Genomic DNA, 23,652 nt, shown 5'->3' on the forward strand with positions numbered 1-23,652 from the left:
GACCACTATCATGACTTGACCATTTGTAATTCTCTCACCACCCTCACAATATTGGACACAAAACCAGTATCATAAGCTCCTCAGCTGAACTCCTGGGACAATTAAAGCTCTGTTTGACTTATTATCACACAGAAATGTTCCCAAATGTGCTTTTAAGGGAATAAAAGCTGTGTTTTCTTGAGTGCTCCTTAAGCTCCTTGTGCAGCATTGAGAGTGTATTTAGGGATGCATAATAGCGAAAGCAGCCATCTGCCCAAATCACCTCCTTAAGGGCAAAAGACACGTTCTAGAAATCATTTTTTGAACATGATGCATAATTATATATTTAAGACACATATGGTTTGCTTTCTTGGCTTGCTAGATTACTCTCACACGATTGGTCTGATTCTCTGCATATGTTTATAGAGTTAATCTCAGTCATCCTCCCCCAATGCAGGCAGATTTTTTTTGGAAGGGGGGGGATCAGATTTGTCATGCCAATCATTCACAGCCCTGATTCCTCCTACAGAGATGTCCTCCTGAACAGCCTCTTATTAAGTCCCTCATTATCTAGCTCTCCTCATTCATGCATATTCATCATGCATTATGTTGATCCCTCAGGGATCTGTTTTGAAATAGTGCCGTCTTTTGAGACCGGGTCTTTCATGGTAAATTGGCAAAAAATTATTGGTTTACCTTGTATGAAATGATGATGCCGCAAGCAGGCATCTTGCCTTCTCTGCCCTTGATTGTTAACCCATCCGTCTCTTCTACGTGTGCATATTCATTTCCAACTAAGTGTGATAAGATGAAATGTCTGATCAGAGGAATCATATGTCTTCCAGACACCAGTTGATGCTTTTATCTATCAAATCTTTTTTGATGAATTTGCATTAATTTGTCTGTGCAGAGGGTGTAACATTTTAATCAGGCATTCAAACCAAATTATTATTTTCAATAAACGCTTCATGCATGATTCCAGATTTTTTAAATTCATATCTGCATTATGCGCTTGATTATTGGCTCTCAAGGGACTTGTAAAGATCTGCTCTTTGCTCAGTGGTAATCAGTACTTTGTCTGTGGGAGATTTTGGTGCAAGATTAAGGTCCTCTTTGGCATACTTTCACCTCCTACCATGAATTTCTAGCTGTAGCCTTTTTTGGCTGTAATAATATCGCGATAAAAATCTCTGGATCATGTATTTAACATGCAATTAAAGGATGCTAAGAAAAGTGGATTCCTGGAATGCGTTAAAATTAGGATGTCTTTTATAGAATGGCCATTTCTTTCAGGTCATGAAGCCACTGTTGTCGACTGTACTGTAATTTTACCTCAGGTTTTCAGAAATTAGATGGTATGATATTTTAGAAACATGAAAGTGGTAACATTCTTAATTTTCTTTCATGACATTATTCTTATTCTACTTACCAGTTTTCCCCTTTCCCTCATTATTTTTTAAATTGTATTTGACTAATTATTCTCAACCCCTGACTCTTTGTCCCTGGCTTTTATTGTGTTTTCAGTGGGATTACTGTCAAATAAAGACAGATTGATGTGTGTGGGAAGACGCCTGATTCAACCTGTGTAGATTAAAGCTGATACAAAACAATTCATTACAACAGATGGGTGTGTGTCCTGTTTGCCTCTTGGTGAGCAAAACACCTGTTTGAGCAATAATCTAATCAATTTAAGTGGAAGCCCCATCTGTATAATTGAATAAATGGAGAGTCCATATGGCCTTTATTTAATGGGACTTTCTAGCTGAGTGTATCCCTGAAGTTCAGATACCATATAAAATATTATCGTTTGTATTAGATCTCTCTCTCTCTCTCTCTCTCTCTCTCTCTCTCTCTCTCTCTCTCTCTCTCTCTCTCTCTCTCTCTCTCTCTCTCTCTCTCTCTCTCTCTCTCTCTCTCTCTCTCTCTCTCTCTCTCTCTCTTTGCAAATTTTGTACCTATTTTGCAAATAGCTGATGGTTTACATGAACTCGTGATTGGGCATTGTATTAGGCATTTTAGGCAATAAATAATCAGCAGAGTTTTGTGACTCAAGTGTATAATTGAAATTTTTCACTGAGCATTCATGAGTGCCGATACAATGCAATTTATAGGAACAAGCGAGATGAGAGGGATGGATCAGAATAACCTATGTCACAGAAAATGCTTATCCCCCCACAAACCTCCCCCCCCACACACACACACAAACACACACACACACATATGCACACACATAAAGCAGTCAACATACACATTTATAAATTCACGTCTGCCTTTTTTTTTTTTAATTTTATGCGCAGCCCACACACATGCCACCAAATCAGTCTGTACTTTCCCCCTTACTCAAAGATCAACCCTTGTTCCTTATTTCCTCAAGAATGAGGGGGATGGAGACAGAAGTGTAAATTGCACTCACACCATCCCCCTCGAAGTGCCGCAGCAGTGGTAGGAAAAATCCTGCCTGGCAAGTCCGTCTGCTCGGGGCTACTCACCAGATAGGCAATTTACAGATAAGGTTGAGACGTGGCGTTTCACGGCACCCTGCAGAAAGCATCACAGCACCTGTATCCTGCTAACTCAATAGCCTGGGCTCATTTACAGCATGGGTGGGGACTGAAAGTGACGTTAATGACATAATGACCCCTGATACTGCTCCTGGGCTTACATGTTTTTCCTGGACATGATGTGTATTGAGCCAGAAGGACGGGATGCAGTGGTATGTGGGGATTTGTGGAAGTTATTTGGGGGAAGGAGGGCGTAATAGTCGAATACCTCTTTGAAGATATTATATACACACGTTTACTTGTAGGGTCTTTGAATCCTCTTTGAATGCACATAGGTTTTGGAAGCATGCAGTCAAGGTAAAATAAGTGTGAAAGGGTTGACAAACATATCTACACACTATATACTACCTAAACTATTCATAAGGCATTCCTTCATGGCCTTATTTTTAACTGTCTGTGGTTCATTCATTCATTCATTCATCTTTAGTAACTGCTTTATCCTGGTCAGGGTTACGGTGGATCCGGAGCCAATCTTGTTAACACTGGGCACAAGGTGGGAGAATTCACCCCAGATAGGATGCCAGTCCATCGCAGGGCACATTGCACACACTCTTTCACACACTCTTTCACATCTAGAGGCAATTTAGCATAAGCAACCCATCTCCTCCACATGGACAGTAACCCAAGCGCATAATCAAACCGGGGAGCCTGGAGCTGTGAGTCTAATTTCTACCTAGCATTTAAAAAGATTAACTCAATTAATGTTGACTTACATTCAAATATGAAATAAAAAATATAGCTTTCTAATGTAGGTGTACAAAGTGAGAGAAAATGCTTTCTGTTGGTTTTAAATGATAGTGGGGGGTAACTCGTGAGTGAATTATAATGAATAATCCTGATTTCAAAATCAAGCAAAAAATATTATGCCTATCATTATAGCCATTATTGTGCAGCCTCAATAGCGACTGACTACAAGGTCACCTCACCCAGTCGGACACTGATTAAGTCTGGCATTAGTCACACACACACACACACACACACACACGCACACACCACACTTCTAAATATTTGCCCTCCAGAACAGGCAGTAGTCTCTCTCTAACACACACACACACACACACACACACACACACACACACTTTATTCATTAATCTATCATGAATGCACCCACACACATTCCCATTCCTCCCATTAAGATATTAAACTGGAATCTTCCTCTGAACTGTGTCTGTGCTTTTCTCCAAAAACAGCAGATAGCAGGACCTCTCTTTTATAAAGGTTCAGGCCTCATGTTGTGTAGTTCCCTCACATCAGGGGCAGAATAATAATGCCCTCCTCTAGACAAATTGTGTGACAATCCCTTTAAGTCTCCTTTAGCCTACTGTTCCTGATTGGTCTCGCTGTAAAGTGTAAGTGCAGCCAGACAGCAATGCCTGTCAGTAAAGGGTGCTGTAGCTGATCAGAGATGAGCTTCTTGTTTTTGTTTCATAAGGAGTGAGGTCTTACACTTGGCTTATAGAAGCTGATTCCTTTCATACGTTCTTGAGAATGCACTTGAGCCAGCCAGCTTAATGAAGGAACTGTTTACAGTGTGCAAATGTGTTTTCTTTTCTGTCATCTGAAGCTCGTTAGGAAAGAATAGAACAAAACGTTCTCTTTGGCAGATTATATAGTGTCACAAAATGTGGACAGTCTTAGATTGTTCAAACAGCTATGCCTACTTTTTATTTGGTTGCTTTTCAAATATCACTGCAGTCAAGAGGATGTTTTGTAAATGATGTTTTTTCAGAGTTGGTGTTTTAAGGACTATGAAAATGGTGTAATATCTACCCGTCCAGAAGAGGGCGCTTTTTAGTAAATCTAAACAATAATGTTTGACATTTCTACATGCAATTGACGTACATTTTATTACACTGTCAATTTTTTTTTCTTTCAGGGTACAAATGTTTGTCACTTGTGTTATAGCCTCAAAGGGAAAATTTTTTGAATCCTCAGTTTGAGGACTTCAGAGAATTTGGTGCACCTTTAAAACGTATTCAAGACACAATTAGACTATCAAGATCCCTTGTTTGAAGGTACATTTACTATGTTTGTACCTTGGAGAAAGACAAGTACCTGTGCAGTACACTTTTTTTCAGACAATGTAAAAGTATTTTAGCTTGGGGAACTAAGACTTATTTTCCCCCAGCAGTGTTGACCCATTGTTCTTTACTAAGTTGTCTACAAGTTGATTCTGCATCACCTCTGACCTTCTGTCTGCTGATGTGGTCGTGACCCAGGCCTTTGTTCTCATGCAGATTAAAGAGAGACAGATGGAAGCTGTGGCTTAAACAGCATACCTTAGGCTACAAGCTAGACTGTCAGATAGTACACCTCCTCTCACAACTACTGTAGTCTATGTGGTTTTGTAGTACTGTATGTCAGATAGAGCGTTTTGGCTGTAAGAAACCTCACCCCTTTCTCGTAAAGGTTCTACACCAATCCAAGTTCCAATCCAGTTTCTCCTGTTGGATTGAAATGAATAATACAGTGATGTAGGACTCTGATATCTTCTTGTAAATCTTATTCTAAATGTAAATTTTGACTACTAGGAAGAAATTATGATAATACAATGTGTCAGTTATGGCTTAATTGTAAGTCAGTGTGAATACAAGCGCTTGCCAAACAAATGAATTTAGTAGATACTTTTAAAAAATGAAAGGAATAAGAATAAGAATAAGAAGGATTAATATAAAATAGATTTTCTGCAAACTTTTTGTTAGAATTATGTTTTGTTTATTTTTCTTTACAACAACAATAATATCTTCTTCTTCTTATAGTTATTATTGTTATTATTATTATTATTACTATTAATAATATTGTTGTTATTATTATTGTTATTATTATTATTATTATTAGTAGTAGTAGTACTATTATTGTTGTTGTTACTGTTATTATTATTATTGCTGTTATTGTTATTATTACTGTTCTTCTTCTTCTTCTTCTTACTGTCCTTATTGTTGTTCTTATTGTTGTTATTATTATGATCATTCTGATTAAATCCGCCGCTGTGTGGCGAGGCTGGTCACGTGGTGTGTTACCTGTAGGTGATTAGTCAGTGATGGGAGTGGGGTGGGGCGCTGAGTGCAGGGAGCGAGTAGGATTTGTTAGTGACTCGTCACTGGGATCTCGGGACAAATAAACGCTTCTAGTCTTTTTTCCCCCTCTTCCTTTACGCTTCCAGCCTTCTTTTTTTACTCAGCTGTTTCTTTAAATAATCTGACAGCGCGCTTCGGATGTGTTTTGTGGTATTTATTCGAGCCGGTGGATAGCGACCGAGAGGTGTATATGGGACCGTTTGAATTGGTGTGCACTTCCAGCTGAACGGACGGAAGACCTGACCGGACGCACAGAGAAAGAGGAGTGGGATCTTTCTTGATGTGGCAGCCATCGGGATTTCAGCATTTCTATTGCTGTCAACTTGGGAAAACTTTGACTTTTTTTTTCTTTCCTTTTGTTTGTTTGTTTTTTTTGTGAGAGGAAATGAAGGCTTTTAGGTGCCTGTGAACGCAGACGCTGAAATACTTGAAACTGGTACCAGCACGCGGAAACGCCACCAGGACGGAGAGTAAAAACAAATAAAATAAAGAAAAATGATGTTGCTTATTTAATAATAATAATAAAAAATTGTATACACATTTTTTTTTTAATACATCAGAGACGCGCTTTTTTTTGGCAAGTTACCAACACTTGCACTCGGCGTTATTCTTCCCTATAGGCGAAATATTACGCGTCGGTCTCAGTACAGAACCGGCACAATGAGCTGCAGCTGAGACTGGTCTTCTTCAGACTTTTCTCCTGAACTTTAGTGGCTCTGATCCGCGGAACATGAAGCCGGACACCTGTCTGCTCGCTGCACTTCTGACCATGTGTTTACCTCTCCTCTCCTGGACAGCAGCTCTCACCAGCCATGAAGGTCAGTGCATTTCACTTCTCTTATACGCTCACCTGTACAAGCTTTGCTTAAAAACAAAACAGTTGGTTAGGTGCAAACTGGCTACTGTGGTAAACTGACATGTGCTCAGAGCCACTGTCATTCCTAAACCCAACGAGCTAAATTAATCAAACAAGAATAGCTCTTTATTATTATTATTGTTGTTGTTGTTGTTGTTGTTTTTCTTTATTATTATTATTATTATTATTATTATTATTATTATTATTATTACCATTATTTCTGGATGTTGTTTTACATGGAATATAGTCACCGAGTTTGGTTTTTGTTTAGTATTGCTGCGTAGGATGACGCGTAATGAGAGCCGCACGCGCGACAGGTGACTCGCCTCAGGTAGTTTATTTGTTTTTACGCCTCACAATTCTGAAAGAACAGGACACGTTGCCAGTGGTTTCGTTTTCCCTCGCTGTAGTTTATTGATGTTCTTTTCTTGTTCCAGGCGCTCGTCTGTAGGCAAAAGAGTTTATTCCTCCTTTACATGTCGCTAAGAGGTGTGTGTTGGAGCACCACGAGACTTGAATTTCCTTAAGAAGCTCGTATGGCTTGATTTAAGTCTGTTGCTAGCAGAAGCACACACATCTACGCTGTATGGCCAAAAGTTTGTGGACACCTGAACGTCACTCCCGAATGTTGGTCTTCCTTCAAACTGTTGCCTCAAAAGTTGGAAGCACATAATTGTGTAGAATATATGCTGTAGCATTAAGAAATCCCAGTCGCTGGAACTAAGCAGCCCGAACCTGTTCCAGCATGGCAGCATGAATTTCACTGTGCTGTAAAGTATATGTGACACGCATACATTCTTCTTCCAGAAAGAGTATTCGCGAGGTCAGGCACTGTTGTCTGGTGAGGAGGTCTGGGGTGAAGTCGGCGTTTCAGTTCATCTAACAGAAAGGCATGGTTCTCCAAGGTTCGTGTTGAAGAACTCGAGTGTCCTGCGCAGAGTCCTGACCTTAACCCCAATAAACACCTTTTGTCTTGGATGAACTGAAACGCCGACTTCACTATATAACTTATGTTTGCCACGTATACATTACAGCACAGCGAAATTCTTTTCTTCGCATAACCCAGCTTGTTAGGAAGTTGGTGTCCGAGCACAGGGTCAGCCATGATACGGCACTCCTGGAGCAGGGAGGGTTAAGGACCTTGCTCAAGGGCCCAACAATGGCAGCTTGGTGGTGCTGGGGCTTGAATCCCTGACCTTCTGATCAGTAACCCTGAGCCTTAACCAGCCAGCCATCACTGCCTTGTGGCTGAATGAGCACAAATCCCCAGAGCCATGCTCCAGAATCTAGTGGAAATCCTTTCCAGAAGAGTTGGGGTTATTATAAAAGTGAAAGGGGCAAAATGTATAATGGGATGTTCAGCAAGCACATATGGTTGTGATTGGTCAGGTGTCCATATACTTTTGGCAATAGTGTATATTTATATTTACATATTGTGTAAGTGATTTGTGGCAGTGATTTTCTTATAGAGTGCAATAAAAATGACCTTCAAGCCAAACAAGCAAACAGATAATAGAAAGCTGTTTGATGGTTGGTTTTAACTCATTAAGCAAAATAACATGGCAAAGCATCAAATGTTAACAACTTGACACATGCTGCCTTTTGCATTAATAGGACACTAACATTTATTCATGGAATTTTTTGACGAATGAGCTCTTGCACTGGTTCAGAAGTTTCTTCCAAGTACTAAAGAAGTCTATTAAAGTTAGTGTGATAATCCCCCTTTTGTGTGGAACCTCGTCCTGGTTCTGCCTCGCATTTCCCACATTTAATTCTCTCCTGCTTCCCACGTCGCTTCTGTGGCACTGCTGAACATCTTCCATCTTTCTATTCTTCTGTTACAATAGTTTCCCAAATGCCATCAGGTTGAAATTTTGTAATTATATCTTTCCGAAGAGCACAGTGTGGGATGGAGATGGAGAAGTCTTTAATCATGCCCATATGGCCAGATTCACCATGTGACTGTTTCCATGTTCCGCTTAAACACCCTGTGGGAGAGGTTGTTGTCGCAGGAGAGGCTTCACCCATCAACAGCGCAGTCTGCTCCACAGTACCTGTTAAGTTGCATCTAAAGCACTGATTACCAAAACCACAACTTCTTTCTTTTTGAGACTCCAAATTGATGCAATAAATTGTAGCTTAATTTACACATTATGTTGTAAGCTTTTCGTCTTTGACTATCAGTGTGGTGGTTGTTCACGTGAAATGGATCACATGGAAAATTCCACCTTATGACACTAGCCCTATTTCTTAACCTCTTCCCGTAGTCGTATTGGATTTACCATTCACTTGACTAGTTGTGTTTCTAATACCCTTCTCATGACACTGATTAGGAGCTCCAACATCATACGTGACCTTCTGAGGTTTTACAAACAAGGCTAGGTTAAACGGAAAAAATATGACGAGAGTGTTATGGGAATTTTCCACCAAAAGTGCATTTTGATGCTCCCCGTGCTGATGGAATAAACAGTGGCTTTTTCCACACTCGTTATTGACTTTTCCTCATCCTCACGCTGGATGTTGGTCTAGTGTTTCTCCATCTCCAAAAGGCACACATGGTTGAGTAACAGGAGCTGGTATTCATTCTGTTCTTATTGGGCTTGTGCTATTTATTTATTTTTCTCCTCTTAGTGCCTGACATTTTATGTGTGTCATATGTCTGTTACTCAAGTAGACATGTAGATCCATGAACCATTGGGATATATTTGTATTTATTTAACACATTTATGTGCAATTTCTTTATGATCCTAATGTACAATGGCAGTTGTGTGCAGCACATGTGTGAAGGAGTGTGTTTTTTGCCTCACATTAAGGACATGCTCTTTCCCAGACAATGAAAAAGATGAAGTGCCGCCTTAGCCTACTCAGGATCATGACCTCTGCATTCTCCTCCAACGTCACTCCTACACTGTAGGCGATTAAGTCTGGCGTGTCAGCACAAAAGCCCCGCAAAAAGAAATTTTAATCAGCATCTTTTACAATGAGCCCCTAGATTTCATGTTTGGAATGAAATGCCATAGCGAACGTAAGCAGAGCCTAGCCTGTTGTGTAAAACAAAGCAGATTCTCTGTGTGGAGTTTGTCATGAGGGTCAGGGTTTATTCATACTCCAACATTCTGCTGACTTTCCTTCCTCCTGAAGGTGCATTCTCACACACAGCGATTTTTATTTATTTATTTATTTATTTATTATCGCGGGAAGTCGCCAGTCGCTGTACTATGAAGTCGCCAGTAGGTGTTCCTACTACTGGTTGCCATAGTAACATGGGTGGCGCAACTAACATTCCATTTTTGTCAACAAACCAATTTTCTTGCAGCTAAAATGAAACATTCTGAAGGGAGAGCGATCTTATATAAAATTCACCAGTGTATGTATGCATCATATCCTAAGAGATGAAGGAGAAGCAGTGTGTGCTCTTTGCCATTGCGGCCATCTGTCTGCGCCAAAAGCGCAATCGGCAATTAACTTGGCTTAGTTTATGGCCCTGGTGCTTTTAAAGCAAAATAATAATAATGAAACGCACTCGAATTTTTGTTGCAATTGAGCAAAATCCCGGTGTAGCTCCTATCTCAGTAAGTGTCACTTCACCCAAGATAGGAGCTACACTGGGATTTTACTCAATTGCAACAAAAAGTGAGTGTGTTTTTGTTATTATTTTATATATATTTTGCTTTAAATCCGTTGAGATCCTAAGCTAATCGGCGACTGTGCTAATCGGTGCTTCTGTTAGTGAGTATGAGTGGCTATGAATCGCATGCGCACTACTGTCTTCACTCCCATTGGCAGTCGCTGCACCAAGTCGCTCCAAATTTGCATAAAGTTAAACTTTTCTTAACTTTCAAAGTCGCTGGAAACGCCTACATCTAGTCGCCAATGGTTGCTGTTGCTCATGTCGGCGGAAGTCGCCAGCTCTCGTTGAAAAATGAATGGTCTCTGGTTGCTTTGGCGCTGTGAGTCGATGTGTGTGTGTGTCTTGAGAAGTGCTTCTTCCTGCTGAATAAATGAATAGATTTCTTGCTTGGCAGAGTTTATAGGTAAGATATTCCCCTGAAAATATATTTTTTTTCTGGATGTTAACACCACATGCACAGAGCACACGCCTCTTAATTGGATTTTGGAAATTGATTTCATTATCTATTCTCAAGGTTATATTTATATTTGGAGTACCTGCCCCCCCAAAAAACTGTTCTGTACGCCAATTAAAAGTGGAAATCTGAAAGCTGTAACCTCCACACTGAGGAGGTCAAGAGGAGGGTCTCTATTACTGTAGCTGAGGTCAGAGGCCACTCTGTATTCTGATTGATTTTCTGCCATGTTTCCTTTTTCCTTAGTGTTATTGAACCATACGGCTGTTACAGTACCTTCGAAACAGCAAACCATATAAGGCTTTAGAGTTCTTATCTAACGTCTTATTAGCTCGAAAGGTTACACAGATTCAGGGTCAGCCTTAGCCATGTGTCCGAAGGAGCAAAGTGTCTTTGGAAGTCATTGTTTGCTGTCTGTCTATCGGCCTGATAGTGCAGTGGTGGTGTGATTTGTTTAATGACTGAATACAAGTGAGTAGTCACGCTCTGTAAGTTTCGACAGAGGTGAATTGAATGGACGTACTCACTCGTTGCTCTTTCTGCACGTCCGATTCCTCATCTTTCACCCACTTGTGACGTACATGCTGAGTGATAAGCACATTCTTGTAGGTTGTCCGTCAACTCGTGACCGCCACTTTGTGGGTTAACCTTTGTAGAGCAAACATTTTAGAAGTCCAAAAGCCACAGCATGCTTGCCTTGACCTTTATTATTTATATGGCTTATATATAAAATAATTTTATACATTATTTATATGGCGTCATAACACATAATTTGATGATCAGTCTGGCATCTAATGTGGCATAACTGTCACCTAGACTTGTGCGGAGGATGTGTAATGCAATATTGAGATATTCAGATAACCTCCACACACACACATTCATTTACATATTTGGCTCTTAAGGACTGCCAGCTGTCTTCTGAAGCTGATGAAGCAAGACGCCCAGAAACAGTAGCATCCTGACAGGGCCTAATACGTATATATCACTAATATTGTTGTAGGACGTTTTACACCAAAACTTTGACTAAAAGAAAACGAAGATAAAGTGGAAAAAGTACCTACTTTGACCTAATTCAGAGTTAAAACTCCTTAAAACCACAGAATTGTCAGCTTAAACCGTATAATTTACAAAGTCTCAATATTTACTTAGTCTAAGGTTTGCTTTTACTAACTAAGAACCAGCAGAACACTGGGATAATTTTAGGAGAAACTATAATTTCAGAGATGTTTTAGTTAAAATTGACAATTACAGAATAGGGCATACAGAGAGACATGTATGGTGGACACTCCACGTGAATGGATAAAACAAACCCGCAAAAAAACGTGTAATAAGAATGCATTTATTTAGAATTTTTTGTAATGAATCTCCAGTGAGTTGTCCAACGCAGGAAAATCTTCAGGACAGATGGTTTTATGGTTTGTCAGTAACATGACAAGCTGCGTAAGTGATAACAGGAGCTAACTTACTTTGTGGCCATGAACCGTACAAGATCTCTCAGATTTTAATTTGTGATTTGTTGTGGCCAAAAATGAGCTTTTTTTTTTTTCAAAATTTGTGATGCAGTTTATGGAGTTTTTTGTGTGTGGGCTTTTTTCCCCCCAGAAAACTACTTGAATTGGCGAGATTGCAATCTTTTGCAGTGATGTTTGTTGGTAAATGAGACCTTTTAGCTGTACTCATGTCCAACACACCCGAATCGAAGAGGGCTTCCGCTGAATACGTGTTGTAATGACATCACATTACACGTCTTGGGCCAAAATCTGCAAGCTCCTCCAAATATTGCAGCGTTTGCTTGATTTTTGCCTTAATTTCTGTCATCGCAAAATCCTGGAGGGACTGATAACTATAAATGGATTAAATGTACAACTTGGTGTTCAGTAATAAATAAATAATTCACATCGTTTGCGAAACGGCTGTGTATAAGAAGAATAAAACGCTGAAATGATCGGTTTCGGTGTGATGACAGTGATTTACGTCAAGCTGTGTCACACCTGTGACCCTTCATTGATTTTATTATTTTTTTCCTTCCCCTTTTACTTTACTCCCCTTTGTGTTGTGTTCCTTAATTAATGTATTTAATAACAAAAGAAAACCGTTACAAAATGATATGTTAATGTCCATCTGGTACAATGAGTAACATGTTATATAGTTATAGAAGCACTGACATGTGGCGATATATAAGACACTCTGAAAAATATCATATTGTAATATTAGTGTAATTTCCCAGCCCCAGTAGTTAAGGAGTGTCTAGAGCTGTGTGTGCTCTTGTATGTGCTCTATACTACACCTGGAGAGGAAATGACTGGCTTCTCAGCAGAATGCTATAAACACATATGTACTGAATGTGTTCCATCTGACCGGGTGTATAACTGTCCTACGCTGAATCGGTCCCACGCTGAACTGAGTGATGATGCACTGTCCTTTTGCACATTTGCCTGGCAGGCTGCGAGGTAGGTGAATCTATTTGTATCGTAGTAATAAATATGCGCACATGGTGGAAATGTGGTTAGGGTGTTTGGTATATGTATAGATCACATGTGCTTTGAGCTTTGTGCGTCACAGGATGTGTGAAAAATAAATCCCCATTGTCTGGAGCTTAGTCTTGTGCTTTTGACACTAAATCTCTCTTGTGCACACACACGCTGCATGTGTGGAATGATGCAGTGGTTTTATTTCACAACCATTACCACCTGCTCTAATTGGTTGATTAGAGATGAATATTCCATCAGCCCACCAGCAGTGATGAACGAGTAATGACACTGTGAGACAATGGATAAGACTTCTAGAGCTGTTGAAGCCTGCACAGTACTTCCGGGAGGTTATTGATTTTAGGCCTGACATGGCATAATTTAAAAATATGGTTCCAAGAAATTGTATTGATCTGCCAGAGACTCTTTTTGGGAAGGGTTCAGGATGTAGTGGTTTGTTGCACCTTGTTAAATTAGTGTTATTTGCTTTACTGTAGGTTGGGTTTTTGGCATTTACCTTCTCTCAGCCCCCACCCCCCAACCTCCCACCTTCTCTTTCTCTCTCTTGCTGAGATTTGGTGGTCGACTCCAAGCATGGTAGTGCCGGCAAGAAAACCCAGCTTGAGCATCGAGATCTTAATGGCAGGATGCAGCCTTGAGAGAACAAAGGAAAGCTGTGGAGTTCTTTCTCCGTGAGTGCGCGCGCGCACACACACACACACACACAGAGAGAGAGAGAGAGAGCTACCCTGTTTAAATCAGAAAAGCCCTGACTAATGGATTTGTGTGTTTGTGTGGTGTGTTACGGTGGCGGAACGCATAGGGTGTAAAATCCATCCCTTGTTAGGTCTGTTTTCTTTCTTTCATCCCACGTTTATTGGCCTCTAATTGGAGGCTGGGTTTGTAATTAAAATAAGATGGCTTGTGAAATACTTGGGAAGGATTTAGTATTCAACCATGGTGAAACCTGCCATTCCTTCCAACCCCCCCCCCCCCTTTTTTTTTTTTTGTTGGAGACAATGGTGGCTCCTAGTGCATCTAGTAGATGTTTGCTAAAGCAAACAAAAGCCATAGGAGACATGGTTAAATTGATATTGTACATTTGCACGTATGTAGAGAAGGAAGGTCCTCCACTCCTCCACACTATGAGACTACAACAGCCACAACTTCTGTCTGTCTGTGTGTATAATTATTTTCAGGGGACTGTGCAACAGATGCTATTCCCCCTCTCTGTCACATCAAGCTGAAATCTGTAGTTGGCATTACAGTGCACGGGGGTAAAAAAAAAAAACAGGCAAATGTATTATTCTTGATGCGTGTGCCATTTATCCCTTGTAGATTTATTTATTTATTTATTTTACCAATGAATTGAGCTGGTTCCAAGTAGGCCAGAGCACGAGTACAGTATGTCAGGAAGCATTTTGTAGCTTGTATCTCTCCCTGGGTTTCGTTAGTGTCTGTGTGGCTGCTGCTTAGTAAACATGGCCTTGGAAAAGCATTATTATTCGAGCCCATTATAAAGATTGAAGTGTTTTGCTCTGGCAAAGAGAAGAGCAGTTCTGAGCCGAGCTTGATGGAGAACTAGAGGACGTGTAAGCATACACGGGCTTTGATCTAGTGTTATGACTTCCTATTAACTAAAAGCTTTGTGACAGAAAGATGGAAGCAACCAGGAGGCATAGACATGGACAGAGGATATGGATGGTTGAAGCAGAGTGGCAGATCAGAGAGCCACCAGGATTGGCTTTAGTTAAGTGATTCTAGGTTCTCCCTTAACAGAATTATAACCGGCCAGACTGGTGTTTTCTTAGCTTAAACCTGCACACCTTACTTTTATGCAGTCGATGTATGATTTGATATCCGCCACTTTATCTAATGGCATGTTCAGGATAGGCGATTGGCAGCCGCATCAAAGGAATGTACCGAACTGTAGAATAACTTCTAATGGGGGCATGTCCCCATCATTTATTTGTTAAAAATCTTTTATATTCTAGTGATTCATGCATCATGAATGAGAATGGTCAGACTGGAATTCATGTAGCTATTCATTAGGGATGCACCGAAAGTTCGAAAACCGAAATTATTTGGCCAAAAATAGCAAAAAAACACTCGGTATTCGGCCGAATAAGACAAGATAGGCAAAGGGTCGGGCGATCGGCAAACGGAGCAAAGCAGGAGTTGAAGTTGCGGTCACAGAAAACAGTGTCAAAACACAAAACAAGAAACATGAACTAGTACTATGGACTGGGTGTGTAAAAACCAGGGGGACTAAATGAACTAATCTATAGTTTAAACTAACTAAATCTATCACGGTACATAACATTAACAACGTATCTAACTATACTATATTGAGCGGTATATATCCCCAATATAATCAGCCGTGTAGAACCGAATAGAACCATTTTTTGCGCTCTTGTCAATGCACTTTTTAATGCACTTTTTTGCTGTAGGCTACAGAGCGTTCCATTCTTTCAGCAGTCAGTTATAGACCTAACATAGGCTATTCAAGGGGGCTCAAAGATGACCACATAATATTTTTATTTTACTAATTTATTTATTTAAAGTTATATTGTGCCTTGTTGGTAGCCTATGCCTGCTGGAATGAAAAAAAAATGTTCATTGTTAAATATTTAGAAATTGTCGTTTTTGTAATTTTTTTTTCTTTGAAAAGCAACACAAAATAGTAAAAAGCACAGTCTGACTATTTAATTTATGCAGTGGTGAAAAAAATGGCAAAATAAATGGAAATGGCGTGAAAAAACGTGTTCGGTATTCGGCCTTCGGCCAAGTTTTTCATTATATTCGGCTTCGGCCAAGAATTTTGGTGCATCCCTACTATTCATGTAGCACTTTTCAGATATGTATCCGATCAAAGATCACGTATGAAAGTATCGCGGGTTTGATATGATTTGAAAAGAACAAATTCTTTTGTGTAACACTACTCAAAAAAAAAAAAAAAGTCAGATTTGTGTCACTTCAGCCAGGTCATAAGGACATTGTCAAAGTTGTGTTTACGACCAGAATGGAAATCTTCTTTGTGCTTAGCTTTTTTTTTTTTTTTTTTTTTTTTTTTTTTTTTTTTTTTTTTTTTTCTTTTTCTTTTTTGCACATCCTGATCAGTTTAAAAAAAATGTTTGGCAATTACATTAACTTCTTATAAAACCATTGTTTATTTGCCTTTGGGTGCATTTTAAAACATCATTAGAAGGAATTGAGCCATCATTACTGACTCATTGACATGACTCACCAATCAAATTTCATGTCGACACACATCATTGGCCAACTTTGATGAATACTTACCTTACTGGAAAACACCTGTTAATGTTGGTCATTCAGAGTCCGTTTAATTATTGATGGAGATGACGTCACCGAGTCAGTCTAAGATCTTACAAAAAAAAAATCCCTAAGGTAAGATCTTTTGTCTTTATTTGTAGTTTAGCCTGGTTTTGTTTACCACACACAATTTGCTGAACACACAGAACTGGTTTTGTTGATGACCTAGAAAGATGTTTTATTATTTCTTTTTGGTCCCCTTACTTAACATGACACATCCTTGTTGTGCCTCACATCCAAACCTACACACAATCATCATGCCTCTCTAAGACAGGAAACACATTCAATACTTCCTTTAGCTCAGGAAGCTGAGCTAAATGTGAGTAGTAGTTTAATCTTGGTGTATTACTGAACATGCCTGACCTGCTCACACACTGTAGTAATGTTCAGTAATGTCTGCCTGTAAGAATATTGATCAAGGAAAAGCTCACGTACTACCCGTGTTGGGTGATAACACAAGTTTCAATTGTTGTGCAAAAGATTGATTACTGATTGATTTGAATGACTATTTGGAAACCTACCATTTCCTCAAAAATTGATGTCAAGTTCTGTGGAAAAATGTGGTGGTGGTGTATCATTTCTCTCACAGGAAGTCACACCTCCTGTGTTTTTAAAAAGAAAAACCTTGAATTTGAAAGTGGCGGCTGCTACCCTGCTGTGTTTGGTCTAATCCTTTCCGTGGAAAAGACGAGCACTTTTTTTGTGTGGGATTCGGTTCAGTGTAGCAGATGAATCGAAGGCCTTTATTCTCGTTTCGATTCACCCACTGCCATGTAAACTGAATACATATACAACAGGTGCACGGTGTGATCTGTGCTGGTCTACTGCCTGCGTGTAAAAAGATCACGTCGGCTGTTGCTTTTCTGCACTGTAGACGTGTAAGATGCACGCCAAGTTCATTTTGGTAGCCGAGCAGCAGTTCTTAGGAAAATGATGGTAGAAAAACAATTTATTCAAATATCCGTTTTGCACGAGCAGACTACAGCGTCAGTTAATCAGTTGTGATTTGAAGAATGGTAGTTTTGAGGAAAAGCAAATTGTGGAGCTGTAAGCAGCTGTTGCTTCACACTAGCAAACTGGATCCCACGTGCCAAGATTAAGACCTGAGATTGTGGTGGCAGGGTCGTAGCCTGGGACAGAAGATAGGAAGTCTTGGAGTGTATAAACTCCTTGCAGAGGATAGTGGAGTTTTAAAGGAAATATTTATGTTACCTACCTCTTAAATTCTCAGATGGTGAATACAAATCTACATTCAACACTCTCACAACTACATACTTGTCCTGTTAGTTTTACTGTAGTCACTGAATAAGTTGTAGTAGTTATTGACTAATATGCTTTCAGATGAATAACTGAAGATAATCTAGTTGTTTAAAAGTTTAAACTACTATAGTATTGTCCAATAGAAGGTTCAAGAACAGATTATGGAGCGGATTTGGATTAGGACTTCAATTAGTAACTTTCCTGACAACAACCATCAAGGAAAAAAATATCAAAAGAGGATGTATATCCATAAAATCCGAGAACACCGGAATAACCGCCATTTTATATTATTTAATTCAAATAAGTATGTAGTAGTTTCCAATTTTGTTATTGTGTTAGTCCAGTATGTTACAATGGACATAGGCTATTTCTTTGAGCCTTTATTCATTGTCATTTGGAGGTCTTGGCGAATCAGTGTATTTGTACAGTACGTACTGGGTATTAACATTGCTAGGGCACGTGACACTCCTTGCATTACGGTTTCAATAAAATGAACAGTCATTAAAATCATTTGGCAAACACTTGTCCAAAGTGACTCTTCAGACAGGGTACAGTCCAAGAATACAGCAGAGCAGTTATTGGGTTAATTAGTTACAGAGCAGTTATTGGGTTAAAGTCCTGAGATTTGAAAATCACTAGTTCAGAGTCTTAAAGGTCTAGTCAGCGATCTTGGTGTTGAAAATCCAAGCAATAACAGCCCCTTCTTTATACGACCTCTTCAAATAAACTAGGACTCCTCCTCCTTGTTCTGATTGATTGGATGTTGGTGGCCCACACCTTTTATTTATTTATTTATTTTTTTGTCCTGTGCACAAAGTCTTGGATAATACAGAGACTGGAGTAGCCTGTAAACATATTTTTTGTTGGTTGCCAAAACCATAACTTTTTTTTAACTTTAACCCCCAGTTATTTACAAATAACCATTTCCTTAACACACAAACCTAGTGTTCAAGAAAGAACTGTTAAGTAAAGCATGGTTCTTAGGTTTTATGAGACTTGAAGTGTTAAGTCACTAACTACCAGATATGTTTACATAAGAATCGCCCTGCAGTTGCTGAATTTTTGTTGTTCTTAATCCTAAGCCTTTTCCATAGACAATGTTTTGTGTCTCTGTCACACTCCCTCGTTAGTCTTCTGAGATCTTACTGTAATGCATAAACAGCTTTGTATCCAGAGGCACCAGGCGACGGTGCCTAGTGACAGTCAGCTGAGAATTCTGATTAAAGTATAAAATGTACCTCTATAACTAACCACTGGTGAGTTTGTATCAAGGATTCCGATGTGTTTGTACGTATGAGACTGACATTTGTAGTCAATAAGGTGGGACAAATCCAAACACCAGTTCTGTTTTATTGCTCTTTTATACCTCAGTCTCATGAGCTTCTGTGACTTTGTCAAGGACACCACTGGACTCCAATCATGTAGTAGTTTTATATAAGGTGTGTGTGTGTGTGTGTGTGTGTGTGTGTGTGTGTGTGTATGCATTAAGTAAAGCCATGTGCTGATCTGCCTTTCTCTGCTGTTCCATGCAACACACACATGCAAAACGATCTACCCTCTGGGATTTTCCCTGAGTGGGAGGAGGGAGAGGGAGGGAGAGAGGGAGAGAGAAGGAGGAAGGGAGAGAGGTACTGAACTAATGCTCAAGTCAATTATTGACTAAGATAACCTTTACAGCGTGTTACAGGATGTTGGTCCTGGCTCTGGTGAAGGCTTACTTGTTTTTCTCACTGTCTGAAATAGGAAATACATCTACACTGTTTTAGGAATGCAATTTCTTCTACTTGGTGTGAAAGTAGTACAAATTTGCACATTAGTGACCTTACACACATTACAGGGACAAAAACGTATGAGTGTGTGTGCAAGTGTATCCATTTGACACACAGCCAGCCTTGCCATTGTTTAATGGTGGGAACTGCCTTATCATTGCTGGATATCATTAAGCACTAGAAAACAAACACCAGCAGGTGTGAAAATAACTTTTCAGGCAAATAAATTTTCAGTTTTCCCTGTTTGCATCCAATTTCTCTCATGGCTGATTCGATCAGTAATTCATGTAAAAGTGTGTGTGTTTGAGTGAGCATCGTGCTACTTTAAGAGAAGAAAGAAACACCCATGCAAAATGCACAATGTGATGTTATTACTTTTAACTGCAAGTTGCACTATGAATACTATTAAAAGAGCTGTCATGCATGCACACACCCTCACAAACAGTGATGAAGTCAAAACAACACACACACACACACACACACACACACACACAATGCCAGCTGAGCTCAATGTCATTAATCTTGTGTACAGAGGCACAGCCTGCATTAGTACTTGAAGAGGCACACACACTCACACATTGACCTTCTTTTCTCATTCTGTTTCCTTTCACCCTCTGTCCTTTTTTGATTCCCACCCCCCTTCCCTGTCCCCCCAATGCTCCAGAGTGCAGTATGGATAAATCAATTAATACCTTGGAAAATAATGTACAAACTGAATAGAAAAGAAACAGAAATAAAATATTGCTAGTCCACTTTAGACAACATTAATACGTGTATTGATGTATTATTAACATATGCATTTCAGATTGTATTATATAAATATTGTAATTCAAATATTATCCTTTTTTTTTGTTCTGAATGTACTTTTATAATCCTGGAGTAAATCGAGGTTACTCCATTATTTACCCAAAAGTAGTGTGACCTTCCCATGAATAAGCATGTCTGGGTGTAAGAGTGGGTCATCAGACTGTGAGTTACTGCATGCTCTAATGGCCAAGAGGTAGGATAGGATGACGGGATTAGTGTTTTTTTCTCAAGAAGGTTCAAGAACAGATTACGGAGCGGATTTGGATTAGGACTTAAATTAGTAACTTTCCTGACAGCAACAGTCAAGGGGGGAAAAAAAATCAAGAGAGGGTGGATATCCATAAATTCCGAGAACACCAGAATAACCCACATTTGATATTCTTTAATTAAAATAAGTATGTCGTAGTTTCCAATTTTGTTATTGTGTTAGTCCAGTATGTTACAATGGACATAGAGGGACACTTCTACAAAGTTATTTATATAAATGAATACAAAAGAAAGAAAATGAGTCCGTATCAATGAACTCTATAATTTTGTATTAACTAGCTTTTAACCTGTCAATATACCTCTCCAGTTGTCTGATTGAGGTCTTGTATTATCAAATTCAGTGAGAATCATGATCGTAATGGAAAGTGATTGCATTTTGTCTTTCCTGTGTGCTCCAAGTGCAGGGGACGTTTTTCCGATGGCCATTAACAGCCCTGCTGCCCCTGGGTACAGGGACCCGTCCAATGTATAGACAGCATGGAGGGTAAACCCAGTTTTCTGTCTTGCTTGTATAATTGGATCTAACTGGGCCTAAGTGCCCTAACCCCCTCCCTGCTGCTCAGTTAATGGACCAGTCTGGAGGGGCAGTGAGAATGAGTGGCTGAGGAGAAGGTCATTGTGTGTGTGGCAGTAAGTGAAGGCTTCCTTTAACCATTTAGTGGGCCATGAAATACTACCAGATTACTGTATCCTTGGATGTGTGTAACTATAATAATGTAGTGCTCAGCTGTCTCTTTGTGTATCTGTGCACTTATAAAGCACTTCTGTGTGAATATGCTGAGCTGGTGGATTTATATCGGAGATTGTATTCTGAACAGAGCATGCTGGTCTGACTTTTAAGCTGCAGATTGTTCATCTGAATTTGCAGGTGTCATGCGAGTGTGTTTACAGAAAGTCACTTCCAGTTACGAGAAACTTATCTGCACTATGTCGATGTGTACTTTCTACATCAAATCGATAGTGTGCTATATAAATTACACATACATACTGTGAGGGAAATAACTATTGGACGCATCAACATTTTTTTTTTCAGTAAATATTTCCAATGAGGCTATTCACATGAAATTTTCACCAGACATCAGTATTACCTCAAGAAATCCACAAATATAAAGAATTCATAACATTACAGTGTATAAATAAAGTTGTGGAATGACACAGGAAAAAAGTACTGAACATGCTCACTGAAATTTATTGAAAACTTGGTAGAGAAGCCTTTGTATGTAATGACGGCTTCAAGACGCTTCCTTTATGAACAAATTAATCGTCCGCAATAATTAGTTGTGATCTTGGCCCATTCTTCTAAACATATTGTCTTTAAATCTTGTTCACTTGTATTCAAGTCAGGTGATCGTATCCAATACTTATTTCCCCCACTGTATGTGTATAATATGTATAATATATATATATATATATATATATATATATATATATATATATATATATATATATATATATATATATATATATATATATATATATATATAATATTAAAATATTTATTATCTATACATCTATTTATCTAGTGAATCTAGATATCGCACACATCTTAAGGTGTTAATATTTTTTTTCAAAATTATGTTCATTTACTTTTATTTTCTCTATGCTCCTTTTCTTTTGCCCTCATTTTCTCTCTTGCTCATTCAAAGGCTTATGGTTGGCCTGCATTGCTTTGGTTATATAACATGTTCACAATTGCACAAACCCACACATGAATCTGCTGGTGCATGGTTCCATGGACACGAGGGTTAGTCCTTAAAAATCTAAAAATGAAGGGGGACACACAGAGGTAATCACTAGTCCACGCATGTACAAATAAGACAGAAACACTTTGCTTATGCGTATGTTTGATTTGTGTATTATAGAAATGGTTCGTCAAGTTTGTCATGCTTATGCAGAAAGCTCTCGATGCTGTAGGAGATGCTTTGTGTTTCTTTTTTTCGTCACCACTCTGGGTTAAAGGCACAGAAAGTATGCAGGTGAATCACAGAGGGGAAAAAAATTTAACCTGTTCAGCCTGTTGGATTACTCTGTGTGTATGGTTTCATTTTCATTAGTCTGGTCTACAGCCAAATATGAAAACCTGATCTAGTTATGAGTTTGACCTAGAATTCACTCTGAAAACCACCTTTGTTCAGTCCACACTGCTAATGGCACAACGTGTAGAAAAAGAGGAACTTGAATGCTTCATTTTTATCAAGAAAATCTGTAACCATGTTAGGGATGTACCTGAATATGAATACATTATTCTGAATGAACAGCTAATATGTAAACGGATACAAGTACAGTTATGAATAAGAGGCGCACTAGAGATGAGTATCGGGACTGGGACCCTATAGAATGCAAGTAAAATTCAAAAACTTAAATTCAGTCAAGCAGCAAGTTTTTATTTTCATGCAGTCAGATATAAAGATATGTGAGATCAGATTTACAGCAACGAAAGATACCTTCATTATTGTAACATGAGTCATTGTATAATGCATTTAGTGTGCCTTCGTTCATCCTTAGTAACTGCCCGGTGTAGGTCAACGTGGTTTAAATTAGGCCAATAGTTTGGCAATATTTTGGGAAATGGAACCTGTTAAATATCACAAGCAGGATTAAATAAACCCGCCAATGCACATTTCCTGAGTGATGTAGCTGAGGTTGAGGAACTGTCAAAGCCAGTATTCACAAACCATGCTGACAGTGCAGGGATTTCTACCTCTGGGGTTTTTTTTTTTTCTTCAAGTGTTTTCTAATGTATCTGGGGCAAGAGTGATAGGGTTTATCTTTTTTTAAAAAAATATTAAAAATAAGAGATATGAATATTTAATGCACTAAAAAGTACTGATAGAGCTACAGATAGTGGCATTGTGTTACGTCCCTCATCAATACATCCAGTATCACTGGAACCTGGGCAGAGGGGAGAGTTGGACCAACTGTAATTACAGCAAACAGCATACTGTATTTTTAATGCAATCACTTTGCTCTGTAGCTACAGACTGCAAAATTAAACCATCTTTGTAGATTAAAGTTCATAGCATATACAAAGTGGGAGTGTGTGGATTTGGCTGAATGTGAGACACTCATGGGGGGGTGGGTGCTTCAGTAACACCTTTTGGAGTGAGTGTGGGTGTGTGTGTGTGTGTTCATTCATACTCGCACCTTTCCAAACAAAAACTATAATCTCAGCGGTTGGTTTCCTCTTCAC

The 23,652-nt window shown here is 39.1% G+C and overlaps 1 protein-coding gene across 2 annotated transcripts in view; it reads left to right on the top strand.

Moving 5' to 3' along the window:
* Window positions 1–5,600: 5,600 nt before the first annotated feature.
* The window catches only part of sema4f (sema domain, immunoglobulin domain (Ig), transmembrane domain (TM) and short cytoplasmic domain, (semaphorin) 4F), a 66,898-nt gene continuing 48,846 nt past the window's right edge, over window positions 5,601–23,652 (top strand). Inside the window, exons 1-2 of one of the 2 annotated variants that reach the window (XM_053681407.1) lie at window positions 5,601–6,087; window positions 6,238–6,435. In XM_053681407.1, coding sequence (XP_053537382.1) covers window positions 6,348–6,435 — 88 coding nt within the window. In that variant the 5' untranslated portion in view covers window positions 5,601–6,087; window positions 6,238–6,347. Of the gene's footprint in view, window positions 6,436–23,652 lie in introns of both variants that reach the window. The other variant, XM_017472367.3, reaches the window with a different exon arrangement.

Source organism: Ictalurus punctatus, chromosome 7, assembly GCF_001660625.3.
Source record: "Ictalurus punctatus breed USDA103 chromosome 7, Coco_2.0, whole genome shotgun sequence".
Classification (NCBI taxonomy): domain Eukaryota; kingdom Metazoa; phylum Chordata; class Actinopteri; order Siluriformes; family Ictaluridae; genus Ictalurus; species Ictalurus punctatus.